Source organism: Mesoplodon bidens (genome assembly GCF_964165515.1).
Source record: "Mesoplodon bidens genome assembly, chromosome: 11".
Classification (NCBI taxonomy): Eukaryota; Metazoa; Chordata; class Mammalia; order Artiodactyla; family Ziphiidae; genus Mesoplodon; species Mesoplodon bidens.
Window position 1 is genome coordinate 77,995,546 of NC_138167.1, and position 18,488 is coordinate 78,014,033.

The 18,488-nt window shown below is 36.8% G+C and overlaps 1 protein-coding gene across 1 annotated transcript in view; it reads left to right on the plus strand.

Annotated features, from left to right (window-relative positions):
• Positions 1 to 18,488, plus strand: part of SLC5A8 (solute carrier family 5 member 8) — a gene marked incomplete at its 5' end in the record, with an annotated part of 68,254 nt that overhangs the window by 22,910 nt on the left and 26,856 nt on the right. The window contains 3 exons of the mRNA XM_081250252.1: positions 7,749 to 7,878; positions 11,946 to 12,034; positions 12,513 to 12,625. Of these exons, the coding sequence (XP_081106378.1) occupies positions 7,749 to 7,878; positions 11,946 to 12,034; positions 12,513 to 12,625 (332 nt within the window). The remainder of the gene's footprint in view (positions 1 to 7,748; positions 7,879 to 11,945; positions 12,035 to 12,512; positions 12,626 to 18,488) is intronic.

Here is an 18,488-nt window from a genome sequence, read left to right on the forward strand (position 1 = left end):
CAGAAAGACAAGATCCAGCCTCTTCCACCAGAACACAGGCACTAGTCCCCTCCACCAGGAAGCCTACACAACCCACTGAAACAACCTTAGCCACTGGGGACAGACACCAAAAACAACGGGAACTACGAACCTGCAGCCTGCAAAAAGGAGACCCCAAACACAGTAACATAAGCAAAATGAGAAGACAGAAAAACACACAGCAGGAGAAGGAGCAAGATAAAAACCCACCAGACCTAACAAATGAAGAGGTAATAGGCAGTCTACCTGAAAAAGAATTCAGAATAATGATGGTAAAGATGATCCAAGATTCTATTTCCCAGATCCAAAATCTTGGAAATAGAATAGACAAAATGCAAGAAGCAGTTAACAAGGACCTAGAAGAACTAAAGATGAATCAAGCATCGATTAAAAACACAATACATGAAATAAAAAATACTCTAGATGGGATCAATAGCAGAATAACTGAGACAGAAGAATGGATAAGTGAGGTGGAAGATAAAATAGTGGAAATAACTGCTGCAGAGCAAAATAAAGAAAAAAGAATGAAAAGAACAGAGGACAGTCTCAGAGACCTCTGGGACAACATTAAACGCACCAACATTCGAATTATAGGGGTTCCAGAAGAAGAAGAGAAAAAGAAAGGGACTGAGAAAATATTTGAAGAGATTATAGTTGAAAACTTCCCTAATATGGGAAAGGAAATAGTCAGTCAAGTCCAGGAGGCACAGAGAGTCCCATACAGAATAAATCCAAGGAGAAATACGCCAAGACACATATTAATCAAACTGTCAAAAATTAAACACAAAGAAATCATATTAAAAGCAGCAAGGCAAAAACAACAAATAACACACAAGGGAATCCCCATCAGGATAGCAGCTAATCTCTCAGCAGAAACTCTACAGGCCAGAAGGGAGTGGCAGGACATAATTAAAGTGATGAAGGAGAAAAACCTGCAACCAAGATTACTCTACCCAGCAAGGATCTCATTCAGATTTGATGGAGAAATTAAAAGGTTTACAGACAAGCAAAAGCTGAGAGAGTTCAGCACCACCAAACCAGCTTTACAACAAATGCTAAAGGAACTTCTCTAGGCAAGAAACACAACAGAAGTAAAAGACCTACAATAACGAACCCAAAACAATTAAGAAAATGGGAATAGGAACATACATATCGATAATTACCTTCAATGTAAATGGACTAAATGCTCCCACCAAAAGACACAGAGTGGCTGAATTTATACAAAAACAAGACCCATATATATGCTGTCTACAAGAGACACACTTCAGACCTAGAGACACATACAGACAGAAAGTAAGGGGATGGAAAAAGATATTCCATGCAAATGGAAACCAAAAGAAAGCTGGAGTAGCAATTCTCATATCAGACAAAATAGACTTTAAAATAAAGACTACTAGAAGAGACAAAGAAGGACACTACATAATGATCAAGGGATCGATCCAAGAAGAAGATATAATAATTGTAAATATTTATGCACCAAACATAGGAGCACCTCAATACATAAGGCAAATACTAACAGCCATAAAAGGAGAAATCAACAGTAACACAATCATAGTAGGGGACTTTAACACCCCACTTTCACCAATGGACAAATCATCCAAAATGAAAATAAATAAGGAAACACAAGCTTTAAATGATACATTAAACAAGATGGACTTAATTGATATTTATAGGACATTCCATCCAAAAACAACAGAATACACATTTTTCTCAAGTGCTCATGGAACATTCTCCAGGATAGATCATATCTTGGGTCACAAATCAAGCCTTGGTAAATTTAAGAAAATTGAAATCGTATCAAGTATCTTTTCCGACCACAATGCTATGAGACTAGATATCAATTACAGGAAAAGAGCTGTAAAAAATACAAACACATGGAGGCTAAACAATACACTACTTAATAACGAAGTGATCACTGAAGAAATCAAAGAGGAAATTAAAAAATACCTAGAAACAAATGACAATGGGGACACGACGACCCAAAACCTATGGGATGCAGCAAAAGCAGTTCTAAGAGGGAAGTTTATAGCAATACAATCCCACCTTAAGAAACAGGAAACATCTTGAGTAAACAACCTGACCTTGCACCTAAAGCAATTAGAGAAAGAAGAACAAAAACATCCCAAAGTTAGCAGAAGGAAAGAAATCATAAAAATCAGATCAGAAATAAATGAAAAAGAAATGAAGGAAACGATAGCAAAGATCAACCAAACTAAAAGCTGGTTCTTTGAGAAGATAAACAAAATTGATAAACCATTAGCCAGACTCATCAAGAAAAAAAGGGAGAAGACTCAAATCAATAGAATTAGAAATGAAAAAGGAGAAGTAACAACTGACACTGCAGAAATACAAAAGATCATGAGAGATAACTATAAGCAACTCTATGCCAATAAAATGGACAACCTGGAAGAAATGGACAAATTCTTAGAAATGCACAACCTGCCAAGACTGAATCAGGAAGAAATAGAAAATATGAATAGACCAATCACAAGCACTGAAATTGAAACTGTGATTAAAAATCTTCCAGCAAACAAAAGGCCAGGACCAGATGGCTTCACAGGCGAATTCTATCAAGCATTTAGAGAAGAGCTAACACCTATCCTTCTGAAACTCTTCCAAAATATAGCAGAGGGAGGAACACTCCCAAACTCATTCTACGAGGCCACCATCACCTTGATACCAAAACCAGACAAGGATGTCACAAAGAAAGAAAACTACAGGCCAATATCACTGATGAACATAGATGCAAAAATCCTCAACAAAATACTAGCAAACAGAATCCAACAGCACATTAAAAGGATCATACACCATGATCAAGTGGGGTTTATCCTAGGAATGCAAGGATTCTTCAATATATGCAAATCAATCAACGTGATACACCATATTAACAAATTGAAGGAGAAAAACCATATGATCATCTCAATAGATGCAGAGAAAGCTTTCGACAAAATTCAACACCCATTTATGATAAAAACCCTGCAGAAAGTAGGCATAGAGGGAACTTTCCTCAACATAATAAAGGCCATATATGACAAACCCACAGCCAGCATCGTCCTCAAAGGTGAAAAACTGAAACCATTTCCACTAAGATCAGGAACAAGACAAGGTTGCCCACTCTCACCACTCTTACTCAACATAGTTTTGGAAGATATAGCCACAGCAATCAGAGAAGAAAAGGAAATAAAAGGAATCCAAATTGGAAAAGAAGAAGTAAAGCTGTCACTGTTTGCAGATGACATGATACTATACATAGAGAATCCTAAACATGCTACCAGAAAACTACTAGAGCTAATCAATGAATTTGGTAAAGTTGCAGGATACAAAATTAATGCACAGAAATCTCTGGCATTCCTATATACTAATGATGAAAAATCTGAAAGTGAAATCAAGGAAACACTCCCATTTACCATTGCAACAAAAAGAATAAAATATCTAGGAATAAACCTACCTAAGGAGACAAAAGACCTGTATGCAGAAAATTATAAGACACTAATGAAAGAAATTAAAGGTGATACAAATAGATGGAGAGATGTACCATGTTCTTGGATTGGAAGAATCATCATTGTGAAAATGACTCTACTACCCAAAGCAATCTACAGATTCAATGCAATCCCTATCAAACTACGAAGGGCATTTTTCACAGAACTAGAACAAAAAATTTCACAATTTGTATGGAAACACAAAAGACTCCGAATAGCCAAAGCAATCTTGAGAACGAAAAATGGAACTGGAGGAATCAGCCTCCCTGACTTCAGACTATACTACAAAGCTACAGCAATCAAGACAGTATGGTACTGGCACAAAAACAGAAATATAGATCAATGGAACAGGATAGAAAGCCCAGAGATAAACCCACGGACATATGGTCAACTTATCTTTGATAAAGGAGGCAGGAATGTACAGTGGAGAAAGGACAGTCTCTTCAATAAGTGGTGCTGGGAAAACTGGACAGGGACATGTAAAAGTATGGGATTAGATCACTCCCTAACACCATACACAAAAATAAGCTCAAAATGGATTAAAGACCTAAATGTAAGGCCAGACACTATCAAACTCTTAGAGGAAAACATAGGCAGAACACTCTATGACATAAATCACAGCAAGATCCTTTTGGACCCACCTCCTAGAGAAATGGAAATAAAGACAAAAATAAACACATGGGACCTAATGAAACTTCAAAGCTTTTGCACAGCAAAGGAAACCATAAACAAGACCAAAAGACAACCCTCAGAATGGGAGAAAATATTTGCAAATGAAGCAACTGACAAAGGATTAATCTCCAAAATTTACAAGTAGCTCATGCAGCTCAATAACAAAAAAACAAACAACCCAATCCAAAAATGGGCAGAAGACCTAAACAGACATTTCTCCACAGAAGATATACAGACTGCCAACAAACACATGAAAGAATGCTCAACATCTTTACTCATTAGAGAAATGCAAATCAAAACTACAATGAGATATCATCTCACACCAGTCAGAATGGCCATCATCAAAAAATCTAGAAACAATAAATGCTGGAGAGGGTGTGGAAAAAAGGGAACACTCTTGCACTGCTGGTGGGAATGTGAATTGGTACAGCCACTATGGAGAACGGTATGGAGGTTCCTTAAAAAACTACAAATAGAACTACCATATGACCCAGCAATCCCACTACTGGGCATATACCCTGAGAAAACCATAATTCAAAAAGAGACATGTACCAAAATGTTCATAGCAGCACTATTTACAATAGCCCGGAGATGGAAACAACCTAAGTGTCCATCATCGGTTGAATGGGTAAAGAAGATGTGGCACATATATACAATGGAATATTACTCAGCCATAAAAAGAAATGAAATTGAGCTATTTGTAATGAGGTGGATGGACCTAGAGTCTGTCATACAGAGTGAAGTAAGTCAGAAAGAGAAAGACAAATACTGTATGCTGACACATATATATGGAATTTAAGGGAAAAAAATGTCATGAAGAACATAGGGGTAAGACAGGAATAAACAAAAAAAAAAAGGGTTTCATCTTCAAGGAATTCATGGAAATGACTCTGACAAGTACAGGTTTCTGGTAACTGACTATACTGCTGAACTGAATGAACAAGCATTTTCAGAACTCTAATGGAAAACTGATGAATCCTTTCATCAGTTGAACTGATGAGGATGATTATAATTTTTGTGACTTTCTGTTTGAATAAAAAAAGTGATGTAAAAAAATAAATAAATAAAAAATAAAAATCCAAAAAAAAAATAAAGCAGAAACTAACACACCACTATAAAGCAATTATACTCCAATAAAGATGTTAAAAAAAAAAAAAGAAATGCCCTCAAAAAAAAAAAAAAGATATCACACATCTCGTGGAGGTATTATAAAATACTGGGTTTGGGACACATGTGGTAGGGATCCAGTAAATGTGAATTCCTTTTTCCACCTCAAATCATGGGATGTGAAGGCAGGAGATAAGTGAGAGATTCCTGTCAAGCAGGCAGGTCCTGAAGAATGACCATATGTGGGCAGGTGAAGAAGTGTGGGAGAGCATTCTGAGTAGGCAGAGTGATTTGGGCAAAGCACAGAGGTGGGAAGGACAGCATGGTCAGGGGACTCTCCAGCCCATCTTGGCTTCAGCGAAGAGTACGAACAGTATCTGGTTCTTTGTCAGGAGGCCTCAGATAAGCTTGGTGACTAGTGCTCTTCATGCTGATATATCAGGCTATGCATTTAGGGGCTATAAAACTCTAAGTAGCTTCATTAATTGTAACAAGGGGGTTGGAGTAGGGGGAGTGGCAGTTCTGTTGCTATTCAAAGGGGAATGTGAGAAATATATGAGGTCACATGTCAATATATGAGAGTAAATTGGTTTAGACATTATCTGTCTTTGGTAAATTCCACAATGAAAAATCTATATGAATATGAGTATAATAACCGGATATGGAATCCCCCAAAAGTGAGCTTAGGAGTTCTGCTACTTTAAGACACTCTAAAGGAATATAATTCATATATCTATTAATCCATGTACGTTAGCACTGATGCCTCTCCCAAAGTAATTGTGCACATGCTCTTCTTTGGGAACACGTTTCTTTGAGAACATGGAATTCAAAAAGCCAATTTTATAACTGAAAGAACAGCATTAGAGCTTTCTTAGTAAGAAACAGTTTCCTTCAGAATAGTCCAATGTGTCTCTTTAACAAGAGCTCAGGGGGACCATTTTCTCCCACTTTTTAACATTGGCTCCATGGGAAGAATGAGTCCCAGCCAAAAAGTCAAGACCTACTGACATTGATTGACTGGGTACAATATCAGATCTACATGAATGGCATTAAAGTAAAATAAAACAATATAATAAAGTGTTAACTCATATATAAGTGAGGTGTGGTGACTGAGAAAGTGTCTGGGTATATTTTCTGATGATTTGGAGATGAGATATAGTTACAGTACTTTTAGACAATAACAAAACATGCGGTGAATGTAGTCAGTCAAGGAAAAAGGCTAGCAATCTGTTGTGGGACCTGCTGCAAGGTAGCTTCTCCTGGAAGCAGACTCTGAGATGGAGGTTAGCATGCCAGAGTCTACTAGGGGATCACCACTGGAACAGAGAAGGAAGGGAAGGAAGAAGGATTGGCCAGAGGGAGAAGTTGGACTGTAATGAGGTCTCAACAGAGGCCTCAAGGGGAGCCCCAGAGCTGGGATGACCCTTCAGACTGTCCCAAGTTGGCCTGAGGGGACTTAGCCTTTAAACCTCTGAATCCAGTTGTCATTTTATGCAGGCTTCTCTGGGGAAGGAGGTACGAGTTGGTGGGTGTGGGGAGACCTCTCTTCAGCCTAGGGCAGCTTATCAGTGTCCACTACAGCACCCCCCCCGGGGGGGGGAATGTAAAAATGTAGCCACCCTAGTGGGAGAAATATTTACTATCAACTGATTATTAAGACATAGCATTCAATGATATTAACACTAATAATATCAATAACTACCATTTAACAAGTGTTTATTACATGCCGTTGTACTATATGATATATACTATTTTATTTAGTTTCACATATAACTTGGTGAGGTAGGCATTGTTATTTCTAGCTGTAAATGAAGAAACTGAGGATCAGAGAGGTTAAATTACTTGCCCAAGGTCACATATGGTAGGGAGAGCTAAGATTTATGCTCAGGACTGACTCCAGTGCTATTATGTAAACATTTACACTCTACTGGAGCACACACCATTTATTAAAATGCTGGACATTGTTTTGGAAGATACCTGTCCAAGGAATACAGGTTTGCCTTTCCTATTTAACGGATGGCATCACAAACTACATTTAAACAAGCTTGACGAGTTGCTATGTAAAGGCTAACAGTGTTTACCAGTTTATAATTGCATCACTTTTAAAGGTAAAAGGAGTAATAGTCACTGCCCTGTTGACTATTAAAACCTCTATTTCGTGACAAGACGTCCTGAAGGACGGTAACTAGACACAATTATAAAGCTAATAATGCCCATGGAACTCTGACCAGGAGGATACATTCATTCAATGGCAAAATCCCATCTGTTCCAAGTATTTCCAAATACAGTGTTGACCGACATCATAAACAGAAAGTTAGGCCAGAATAAAATCCGTAGCATTTTCAAGAACCAAAAGAGAATGCACATCTATTGAATATAATCATGAAAGTCTCGTCTATTTATGTAACAATTTTCCTCATCTTTGAGATGGAAATTAAATTGTCATCTGCTGGTTTGTTTTCACTTCTTTAGGTCTCTCTACATCAATCTTGTGGCACTCTGGTTGATCCTGACCTGCACAGTGCTATGTGGGCTCGCCATGTATTCCAGATACCGTGACTGTGATCCTTGGACAGCCAAGAAAGTGTCTGCACCAGACCAGGTCCAGTACCATGCCTTTCTTACACATGCAAGAATGACATTCAGAAAGCTTATTAGCTGGGAGGAAAGAGTGTTCATGTTCTTGTAAAGTAAGAGAAAATAGGCACAATATAATCATCTTTAGTTTCTATAAAGCATTTGGAAAAAATTTATTTTAGCAGCCATAGCAAAAATGAAGAATGCTACATCCAATAAAAATATTGAAATACCTGGCAAAGTTTCAAGGTAAGTGTTAAATAGAAATAGCTCAAGGCTGGGAATAGAAATATAAACACAGTTTTTAAAAAAGCCCAAAACTATATACAAACTGTGGTACCATAGAACATTTTGTGGGTTTAGATTGTTCATTGATAAGCAGTTTACCTTCCAGTTGTTTTTCTTTTTTAATTTATTTGGCTGCGCCAGGTTTTAGTTGCGGCACACGGGATCTTCGTTGCCGCGTGTGGGATCTTTTTTAGTTGCAGTGTGCGGGATCCAGTTCCCTGATCAGGGATCAAACCAGGGCCCCCTGCATTGGGAGCACGGAGTCTTAACCTGGACCACCAGGGAAGTCCCACCTTCCAGTTTTTAAATGATAGGGAAATGGATCTAAAAGTGAACATTTATTGAGCACCAGCTATGTGATGAGGTTCTGTGCCAAGAGCTTTGCATGCTTTATTTCTTTCAATTCTCACAACCCTATAATTCTAATTTTATAGACAAGGAAATGAATCTCAGAGAGGTTATACAATTTGCCCAAGTTCACGTAGTTAATGAATAAGAATAGCTGCAAGCACTCATCAAATACCATGGGCCAGGCACGATTATAAGTGCTTTATATAAATTTTAACTTTTAATCCTCACAGAAACAGTGCCGTGATGATCTCCCTTTCAAAAATAAGGAAACTGAGGCACAGAGAACTTAAATAGCCAGCTGGTAAACCTGGAGCCAGGATTCAAACCCAGGCAGGCTGCCGCCAGTGTTCTAACTTTGAACCTCTATGCCATAGACCATCTTTCAGAAAGTGTAGCTAGAATCCAAACTCAGGACTGCCAGAGTCGATTGTAAATCAAGGGCCCAGGGGACTTATTAGAATGATGACAGGTTGAACTTTATGTTGGTGTAAATGAATAACATACTCCCAGAAAAATACAACTTTGTGGGGTTAGGAAATGAGAGCATCCTTGATCTGTGTATCTCAACCCTATCTTTTTTTTGTGTGTGTGTGTGGTATGCGGGCCTCTCACTGTTGTGGCCTCTCCCGTTGCGGAGCACAGGCTCCGGACGCACAGGCTCAGTGGCCACGGCTCACGGGCCTAGCCGCTCCGCGGCATGTGGGACCCTCCCTGACCGGGGCACAAACCCGCGTCCGCTGCATCGGCAGGCGGACTCTCAACCACTGCGCCACCGGGGAAGCCCTCAACCCTATCTTAATCTTTGCCCTCCTGTTGATAAACGGATCTTTCTATTTGTTCAGAGAATCCAAGAATCGTATTTACTCTGAAGATGGAGGCACTATTCCATTATATTTTCTCTAGTCAAGAATATTTTGTGATTTTTGTCAATCGTAATTATCTGTGAAGACCATAGGGGCTAATTTTTTTTTCTAATATGGCTTCCTCTTACCCTGGGCCAAAAAAATCCCAAAAAAAACCAAAAAACAACAAAAAAAAATTTTTTAACCTACAACTTCCTAACCTTGAGACCACTTGTCATAAATTGTACACAGGGGGTGTCTTGCATGCGTGCATTTATCATTTAGAGAGCATGTGATAAATTTTTGAAAAAGAGATTTTCTGTGAATGATTCCACTAGTGTGTTGATTATTAACCAGTTAATTCAATTGACATTTTCCTGGGGTTACAATGGAAGTAAGGCAGTCAGTAGAAGATCAGGTCAAAAGCTTAACCCAAGAGAGCAAAGATATGTTTCTGCTACACTCCGCTGTAGCTCACAGTGAGGAAGCCAGATTAGTGCCTAGTTATAGTTTTACTATTTTTCTATCAATCTTACCTGGTGGATTCTACCTATACCTGAGGGGTCATTCAGAATCTAAAATATAAGGCTGAAGATTTTTGAGAAAGTTGACGATAGGGTAGAGGATTTTGGATCTCGTTTTAATACTAATGATGGAAACTTAACTTTGGCTTATGTATAGAATACTTCTTGAAGTTAAACTTGTAAGATGTCTTGGGAAAATGGGTGTTGAACTCATAGAGAGAGTAGTGTTATTCTCTTTTTCTGAGAATAAAGAATTAATAAGCTTTAGTTGTTAAACGAGATCAAAGAGGCTGATGAGAATGGGCATAGCATCCACTGTGTACTATTGGGAGAAGGAATCAATGATGTTTCAGTGAAATGAGAGGGCATTTTTCTAGAAAATTATCCTCTTAGGACTCTTTTGATTGAAAAACCAGTTTTGCCGAAAGACTGCCACGTAACACCATGCTGAAGGCATACACCTTCCCATCCTTATTTAATATTTATTTTTTAAAAGGTAACTTATCAAAAAGCAAGTATTAGGAGGTTTTTTTTTTTAAAGAAGCAAGTTGAGGGATTTTGTGAGGTTACTCTCCACTCATCACTATGTCTCATACAACAGTTGACCCTTGAAAAACATGGGGGTTAGGGGTAGCGACCGTCTGCACAACAGAAACCTATGTATAATTTTTGACTCCCCTAAAACTTAACTACTAATAGCCTACTGTTGACCAGAAGCCTTACTGATAGCATAAACAGTTCATTAACACATATTTTGTATGTTATATGGATTATATACAGTATTCTTACAATAAAGTAAGCCAGAGAAAAGAAAGTGTTATTAAGAAAATTATGAAGACAAGAAGACACGTTTACAGTACTGTACTGATTGATACCATAAGTTTACCTTGTCTGTTTACAAGATGAATCATCTGTCAGTACCTACATCAATGTTGTCTTATGTGACACAAAACACTGCAGATGTTACACTTTTTACTAGCACAGGATGTCAAAAATGGAAGATAATGTACAAAATAAATTCATATTCATTTACAGGTATAACAAGTCATGCATTGATAAAAAAGCAGCAATATGATTGCTTTATTATAGCCTAGTGTAATCGATACGATTGCTTTGTGGTAGCCTCGCCTATAATAATAAATGAATCATTATAAAGTTTGGATGGCATACAGTATTACAGTCATATTGATCATACAGCATTGGAAAGATTGTTTGTTTTTTTTAACTCACCCGTGATCATCGGTTGATGCACAGTTTCTCCAATTATGAGAGAGGCATACTGTGTAGTATAATTATATAAATATAATTATATAAATATAATTCTTTGAAAGCAAAGTTATAAAACAGTAAAAAAAAAAACCCTAACACATTATTTTTATATTAAATGTCACTCACCTCATGCCTATGTAAGGGTAGGCTATCCTTGCATACATACTATGTAATACAAATCATGCATACAATGTTCTATACGTACATTTTTCTGTATTTATTGAAAAAAATCAACATTTAAGTGGACCTACACTGTTCAAACTTGTGTTGTTCAAGGGTCAACTGTATGTGCAACTATAATTACATTTTCAATCCTGAGCAGTGATTGACGTTCACAAATATAATCTTGAGTCATCAAGTAAAGTTAAATTAAGTGAATTCTTCTTACTTAAGCACAGAGGTATGTAAAATATTTCCTTTAAATTGATTTATTATTCCAAAGAATGAGAACAGCTACCTATTACTGAGCCTATTCTGTGTACTATACTAAGAAGTTACACAGATTATCTAATTTAACTTTTATAGCAACTCTATGAGGTTAGGATTATTATTCCTATTTTATAGATGGGGAAACTGAGGCTCAGAGAAATTAACTAACAAAAACCACATCTGTCTGAATCCAGAGCCTGTACCCTTAACTACTGTGCTATTCTTTTCTTTAAGTGTTAGCAGGTAAAGAGTTTAATTTTATATATTTGGACATTTCAGTTATGTGGAATAGCTTCCTCCAGTTCTTGAAGAACACAAGATAAAGGAGGTGTTAATTAATTTCATTTCATAGCAAATAGTACTCAAGAGTAAATTTTGGAATTTTTCAGCTCATGCCTTATTTGGTACTGGACATTCTGCAAGATTATCCGGGACTTCCTGGACTTTTTGTGGCCTCTGCTTACAGTGGAACATTAAGGTATGAACTATGACTCTAATAATACAAGATTTCCCTTTTGGGATCTTTCTTTTGTTATTGGATATTTGGGGGGGATAAAGCTGAATTCTGGACATGAGCACAAATGGCCCCCATATAGGTAAAGTACTCCGTGTCTTCTCTCTGTTGGTCCAACTCTTCTCTCTACGGGCTGGATATTGTCATCAGTCTCTTTTGTTTTTTAAATAAATAAATTAATTAATTAACTTTTGGCTGTGTTGGGTCTTCGTTGCGGTGCGTGGGCTTCTCATTGTGGTGGCTTCTCCCGTTGCGGAGCACGGGCTCTAGGCACTTGGGCCTAAATCAAGTATACTTCAATAAAAAAAATTTTTTTAAAGTAATGTAGTAGAAATCTGGTTATATTTCAGAAGTGACAATATGTTTTCCCTTTTCTTTTACCTTGTTAAAGTATTATTAAAGTTTAAACATTATTCATCAAAATTGTGATTTTCCCTTACAGCACAGTGTCCTCCAGTATTAATGCCTTAGCAGCAGTAACTGTGGAAGACCTAGTAAAACCTCACTTCCGATGTCTCTCAGAAAGATCTCTCTCTCGGATTTCCCAAGGAATGAGTAAGTTTTTGTTTCACAATTCCATTTTAGCTCTGGGAGATGATTTTTAGAAATACCAGAAATTCTTTTCCATGGAAAATATAGAGTAAGTGAGTGTGAGTGTATATACACTCACATTCATGTGACTTAATGCAGTCATGGCCATATTTGCAATCAAGATTTGAGACATACTTCAAACAATTGTTAGGCCACCACAAAAAACAATTGCCGGGGGTGCTATTTGGCTAGCCTTCTTTCCTACCTTCTTCCTATCCCAAATCTATGTTAAAATTCTTAGCCATAGTTAAAAATTTAACCCTTTACCATCTGAAACTTAGACCACAGTTTTAAGAAATATTCTTAGTTTGGAACCAAGAGCTGTGATTTTTCTGTATTACCTAAGAGGGCACTGCCAGTTTAAGATACAGTCTGTGTGTATGGATGGAAGATAAAGGAACAGAGCATTATGATTTTTTACTGGTCTTGATTGTCTGTTCTCTCTGCACATGTAGACTGTCCAGAAGATAATCAATAAAATTGTCCAAGGTATGCTCAACTCCTTCATTTAATATGAATGCTTAAATTCATAGATTATAGGACCTTATTAGGGGTTAAATATCATATTGAATGGAAAAGTCTTTAACCTCAGTTCCCAGATGTCCCAGCTGTAATAGCTGACTCAAAAAAACCTGGCTAGCGTACTTCCTTCTTCATTTTCAAATCTTGGGTATACATATTTGGGGATGAATGACTAACGAACTTATTATTTTAAAAATAATCTTTAACCTCAATAGCACTAACAGACTGTCAAAGACATAGTAAATAATATTCTGTTTTAAACCATAGCTCTATATATAATTGCCATGACTGTAGCCTGGAATAAGTACTTAATTTATATTCTTCAGTGTCCCCTAAATTTAACTAGCATTGCATCATTTTATTATGTACCTGATTTTAATTTTAGATGGGTTCATTATGGGATTGTTGAAGCTGTGTGGTTTAGTAGAACGAATAGAAGCTTTTGAAGCTAGACAGACTCCGTCTTGTTTCACCAGTTAACTAGCTGTTAGCCTTGAGCAAACCCATCTGAGCCTCTGTTTCTTTATATGGAAAATGAGAACAAAAAATATTCACTTTGCAGGTACTATGACGTTTAGAGATAATCCATGTAAAACAAGAGCCACTAACTGGTACTCAGGAATGATGTTGATGATGATTAATAACAAATCAACTCCGCTAGTGTAGATGAGGCTTTCATTCATTTTGAAAGGTTGTATATAGTCATTATCTTGAGGTATATACAGTAAGGACATCATAGAGAAGAACACGGCAAATGACTTGAATGTTTCCGATGACTTTGAGTACAAAAAACCACAATGGTGACCATTCATGAGCTGCCAATTAGAGAAGAATTTAGCTAAATATGTTGGAAATACTGTTTATAATAGAGTTTGGAGGTATGAAAAATCATTGCAACAAAAGCACTTTGAAAAAAATTTATGTAAGTTTTTCCATTCAGGTGCAATAAGATTATTTACTCACTACGCTTAACAAAGGTGTGAGTGCTTGTGTTAAGTAAGATAGAAATAACATAAGGAATTCAGTAATTTTTTGATGAACACATTTCTCATTCATTTTATTTTTTGTATTTTGAAGTTTATATGTGGAAAATTATATTAACAGATTTCAGGTGATTTTTGCTGAATGGAAGTCTTTAAAAATAAGAATAGAGGGTGGGTTTAATAAAAAAAAATTTTTCCTATAGTAATTTTGAAAGCAAAATGTATACTTGGAGAAAATCTGGAAAATACTGAAAGCCAAAAGAGAAGAAAAATCCCGTAAGCTGACCACTGATGGTGGCTTGAGAATTTGTATAAAGTTTCAGGAAAATAGTTTGGTAGAAGGAGGAATATAATACTTGTCTTGAAACTGCCTTTCTTTCCTAGATTAACAGGAAAGGTTTGTGAATGTTCATGGAGATTATGAGAAGGTTAAAGGTCCTAAAACACTCTTTGGTGTGGATTGCTACTTCCCAGGAGAAATGAACACTTAAATTCGGAAGACTTTCTGAAGTTTATTACTCCCTTCCCCCATTATGTTATACAGAGCAGAGCTGAATTGTGTCCTGTTTCTGGCAAACTGAAAACAGACACCTGAGCCTTCCTTTTTTTTTTTTTAACATCTTTATGGAGTATAATTGCTTTACAATGGTGTGTTAGTTTCTGTTTTATGACAAAGTGAATCAGATATACATATACATATATCCCCAAATCCCCTCCCTATTGTGTCTCCCTTCCACACTCCCTATCCCAATCCTCAAGGTGGACACAGAGCACGTAGCTGATCTCCCTGTGCTATGCAGCTGATTCCCACTAGCTACCTATTTTACATTTGGTAGTGTGTATATGTCCATGCCACTCTCTCACTTCATCCCAGCTAACCCTTTCCCATCCCCGTGTCTTCAAGTCCATTCTCTACGTCTGCGTCTTTATTCCTATCCTGCCCCTAGGTTCTTCAGAACCTTTTAATTTTTTTTAGATTCCATATATATGTGTTAGAATATGGTATTTGTTTTTCTCTTTCTGACTTACTTCACTCTGTATGACAGACTCTAGGTCCATCCACCTCACTACAAATAACTCAATTTTGTTTCTTTTTATGGCTGAGTAATATTCCATTGTATATATGTGCCACATCTTCTTTATCCATTCATCTGTCGATGGACACTTAGGTTGCTTCCATGTCCTGGCTATTGTAAATAGAGCTGCAATGAACATTATGGTACATGAATCTTTTTGAGTTATGGTTTTCTCAGGATATATGCCCAGTAGGGGGATTGCTGGGTCATATGGTAATTCTATTTTTAGTTTTTTAAGGAACCTCCGTATTGTTCTCCATGGTGGCTGTATCAATTTACATTCCCACCAACAGTGCAAGAGGGTTCCCTTTTCTCCACACCCTCTCAATCATTTGTTCTTTGTATATTTTCTGATGACGGCCATTCTGACTGGTGTGAGGTAATACCTCATTGTAGTTTTGATTTGCATTTCTCTAGTGATTACTGATGTTGAGCAGCCTTTCATGTGTTTGTTGGCAATCTGTATGTCTTCTTTGGAGAAATGTCTATTTAGGTCTTCTGCCCATTTTTGGATTGGGTTGTTTGTTTTTCTGCTATTGAGCTGCATGAGCTGCTTATAAATTTTGGAGATTAATCCTTTGTCAGTTGCTTCATTTGCAAATATTTTCTCCTATTCTGAGGGTTGTCTTTTTGTCTTGTTTATGGTTTCCTTTGCTATGCAAAAGATTTTAAGTCTCATTGGGTCCCATTTGTTTAGTTTTTATTTTATTTCCATTTCTCTAGGAGGTGGGTCAAAAAGGATCTTGCTGTGATTAATGTCATAGAGTGTTCTGCCTATGTTTTCCTCTAAGAGTTTTATAGTGTCTGGCATTACTTTTAGGTCTTTAATCCCTTTTGAGTTTATTTTTGTGTATGGTGTTAGGGAGTGTTCTAATTTCATTCTTTTACACGTAGCTGTCCAGTTTCCCCAACACCACTTATTGAAGCGGCTGTCTTTTCTCCATTGTATATTCTTGCCTCCTTTATCAAGGATAAGGTGACCATACGTGTGTGGGTTTATCTCTGTGCTTTCTATCCTGTTCCATTGATCTATATTTCTGTTTTTGTGCCAATACGATACTGTCTTGATTACTGTAGCTTTGTAGTATAGTCTGAAGGCAGGGAGCCTGACTCCTCCAGCTCCGTTTTTCGTTCTCAAGATTGCTTTGGCTATTCGGGGTCTTTTGTTTTTCCAAACAAAGTTTGAAATTTTTTGTTCTAGTTCTGTGAAAAATGCCAGTGGTAGTTTGATAGGGATTGCATTGAATCTGTAGATTGCTTTGGGTAGTAGAGTCATTTTCACAATGTTGATTCTTCCAAACCAAGAACATGGTATATGTCTCCATCTGTTTGTATCATCTTTAATTTCTTTCATCAGTGTCTTATACTTTTCTGCATATAGGTCTTTTATCTCCTTTGGAAGGTTTATTCCTAGGTATTTTATTCTTTTTGTTGCACTGATAAATGGGAGTGTTTCCTTAATTTCTCTTTCAGATTTTTCATCATTAGTGTATAGGAATGCAAGAGATTTCTGTGCATTAATTTTGTATCCTGCAACTTTACCAAATTTATTGATTAGCTCTAGGAGTTTTCTGGTAGCATCTTTAGGATTCTCTGTATAGTATCATGTCATCTGCAAACAGTGACAGTTTTACTTCTTCTTTTCCAATTTGGATTCCTTTTATTTCCTTTTCTTCTCTGTTTTCTGTGGCTAAAACTTGCAAAACTATGTTGAATAATAAGGGTGAGAGTGGACAACCTTGTTTTGTTCCTGATCTTAGTGGAAATAGTTTGTTTTTCACCATTGAGTACAATGTTTGCTGTGGGTTTGTAATATATGGCCTTTATTATGTTGAGGTAAGTTCCCTCTGTGCCTACTTTCTGGAGGGTTATATCATAAATGGGTGTTGAATTTGGTCGAAAACTTTTTCTGTATCTATTGAGATGATCATGTGGTTTTTATCCTTCACTTTGTTAATATGGTGTATCACATTGATTGATTTGCATATATTGAAGAATCCTTGCATTCCTAGGATAAACCCCACTTGATCATGGTGTGTGATCCTTTTAATGTGCTGTTGGATTCCGTTTCCTAGTATTTTGTTGAGGATTTTTGCATCTATGTTCATCAGTGATATTCGCCTGTAGTTTTCTTTCTTCGTGACATCTTTGTCTGGTTTTGGTGTCAAGATGATGGTGGCCTGCCTAGTAGAATGAGTTTGGGAGTGTTCCTCCCTCTGCTATATTTTGGAAGAGTTTGAGAAAGATAGGTGTTAGTTCTTCTCTAAACGTTTGATAGAATTCACCTGTGAAGCCATCTGGTCCTGGGCTTTTGTTTGTTGGAAGATTTTTCATCACAATTTCAATTTCAGTGCTTGTGAATGGTCTGTTTATATTTTCTATTTCTTCCTGGTTCAGTCTCGGAAGGTTGTGCTTTTCTAAGAATTTGTCCCTTTCTTCCAGGTTGTCCATTTTATTGGCATAGAGTTGCTTGTAGTAATCTCTCATGATCCTTTGTATTCTGCAGTGTCAGTTGTTACTTCCCCTTTTTCATTTCTAATTCTGTTGATTTGAGCCTTCTCCCTTTTTTTCTTGATTACTCTGGCTAATGGTTGTTCAATTTTGTTTATCTTCTCAAACAGCCAGCTTTTAGTATTATTGTTCTTTGCTATTGTTTTCTTTGTTTCTGTATCATTTATTTCTGCTGTGATCTTTATAATTTCTTTCCTTCTACTAACTTTGGGTTTTGTTTGTTCTTCTTTCTCTAGTTCCTTTAGGTGTAAAGTTAGATTGTTTATTTGAGATTTTTTCTTATTTCTTGAGGTAGGATTGTATTGCTATGAACTTCCTTCTTAAAACTGCTTTTGCTGCATCCCATAGGTTTTGGGTCATCGTGTTTTCATTGTCATTTCTTTCTAGGTATTTTTTGATTTCCTCTTTGATTTCTTCAGTCATATCTTGGTTATTGAGTAGTGTATTGTTTAGCCTCCATGTGTTTGTATTTTTTACAGATTTTTTCCTGTAATTGACATCTAATCTCATAGCGTTGTGGTTGGAAAAGATACTTGATATGATTTCAATTTTCTTAAATTTACCAAGGCTTCATTTGTGACCCAAGATATGATCCATCCTGGAGAATGTTCCATGAGCTCTTGAGAAGAAAGTGTATTCTGTTGTTTTTGGATGGAATGTCCTATAAATATCAATTAAGTCCATCTTGTTTAATGTATCATTTAACACTTGTGTTTCCTTATTTATTTTCATTTT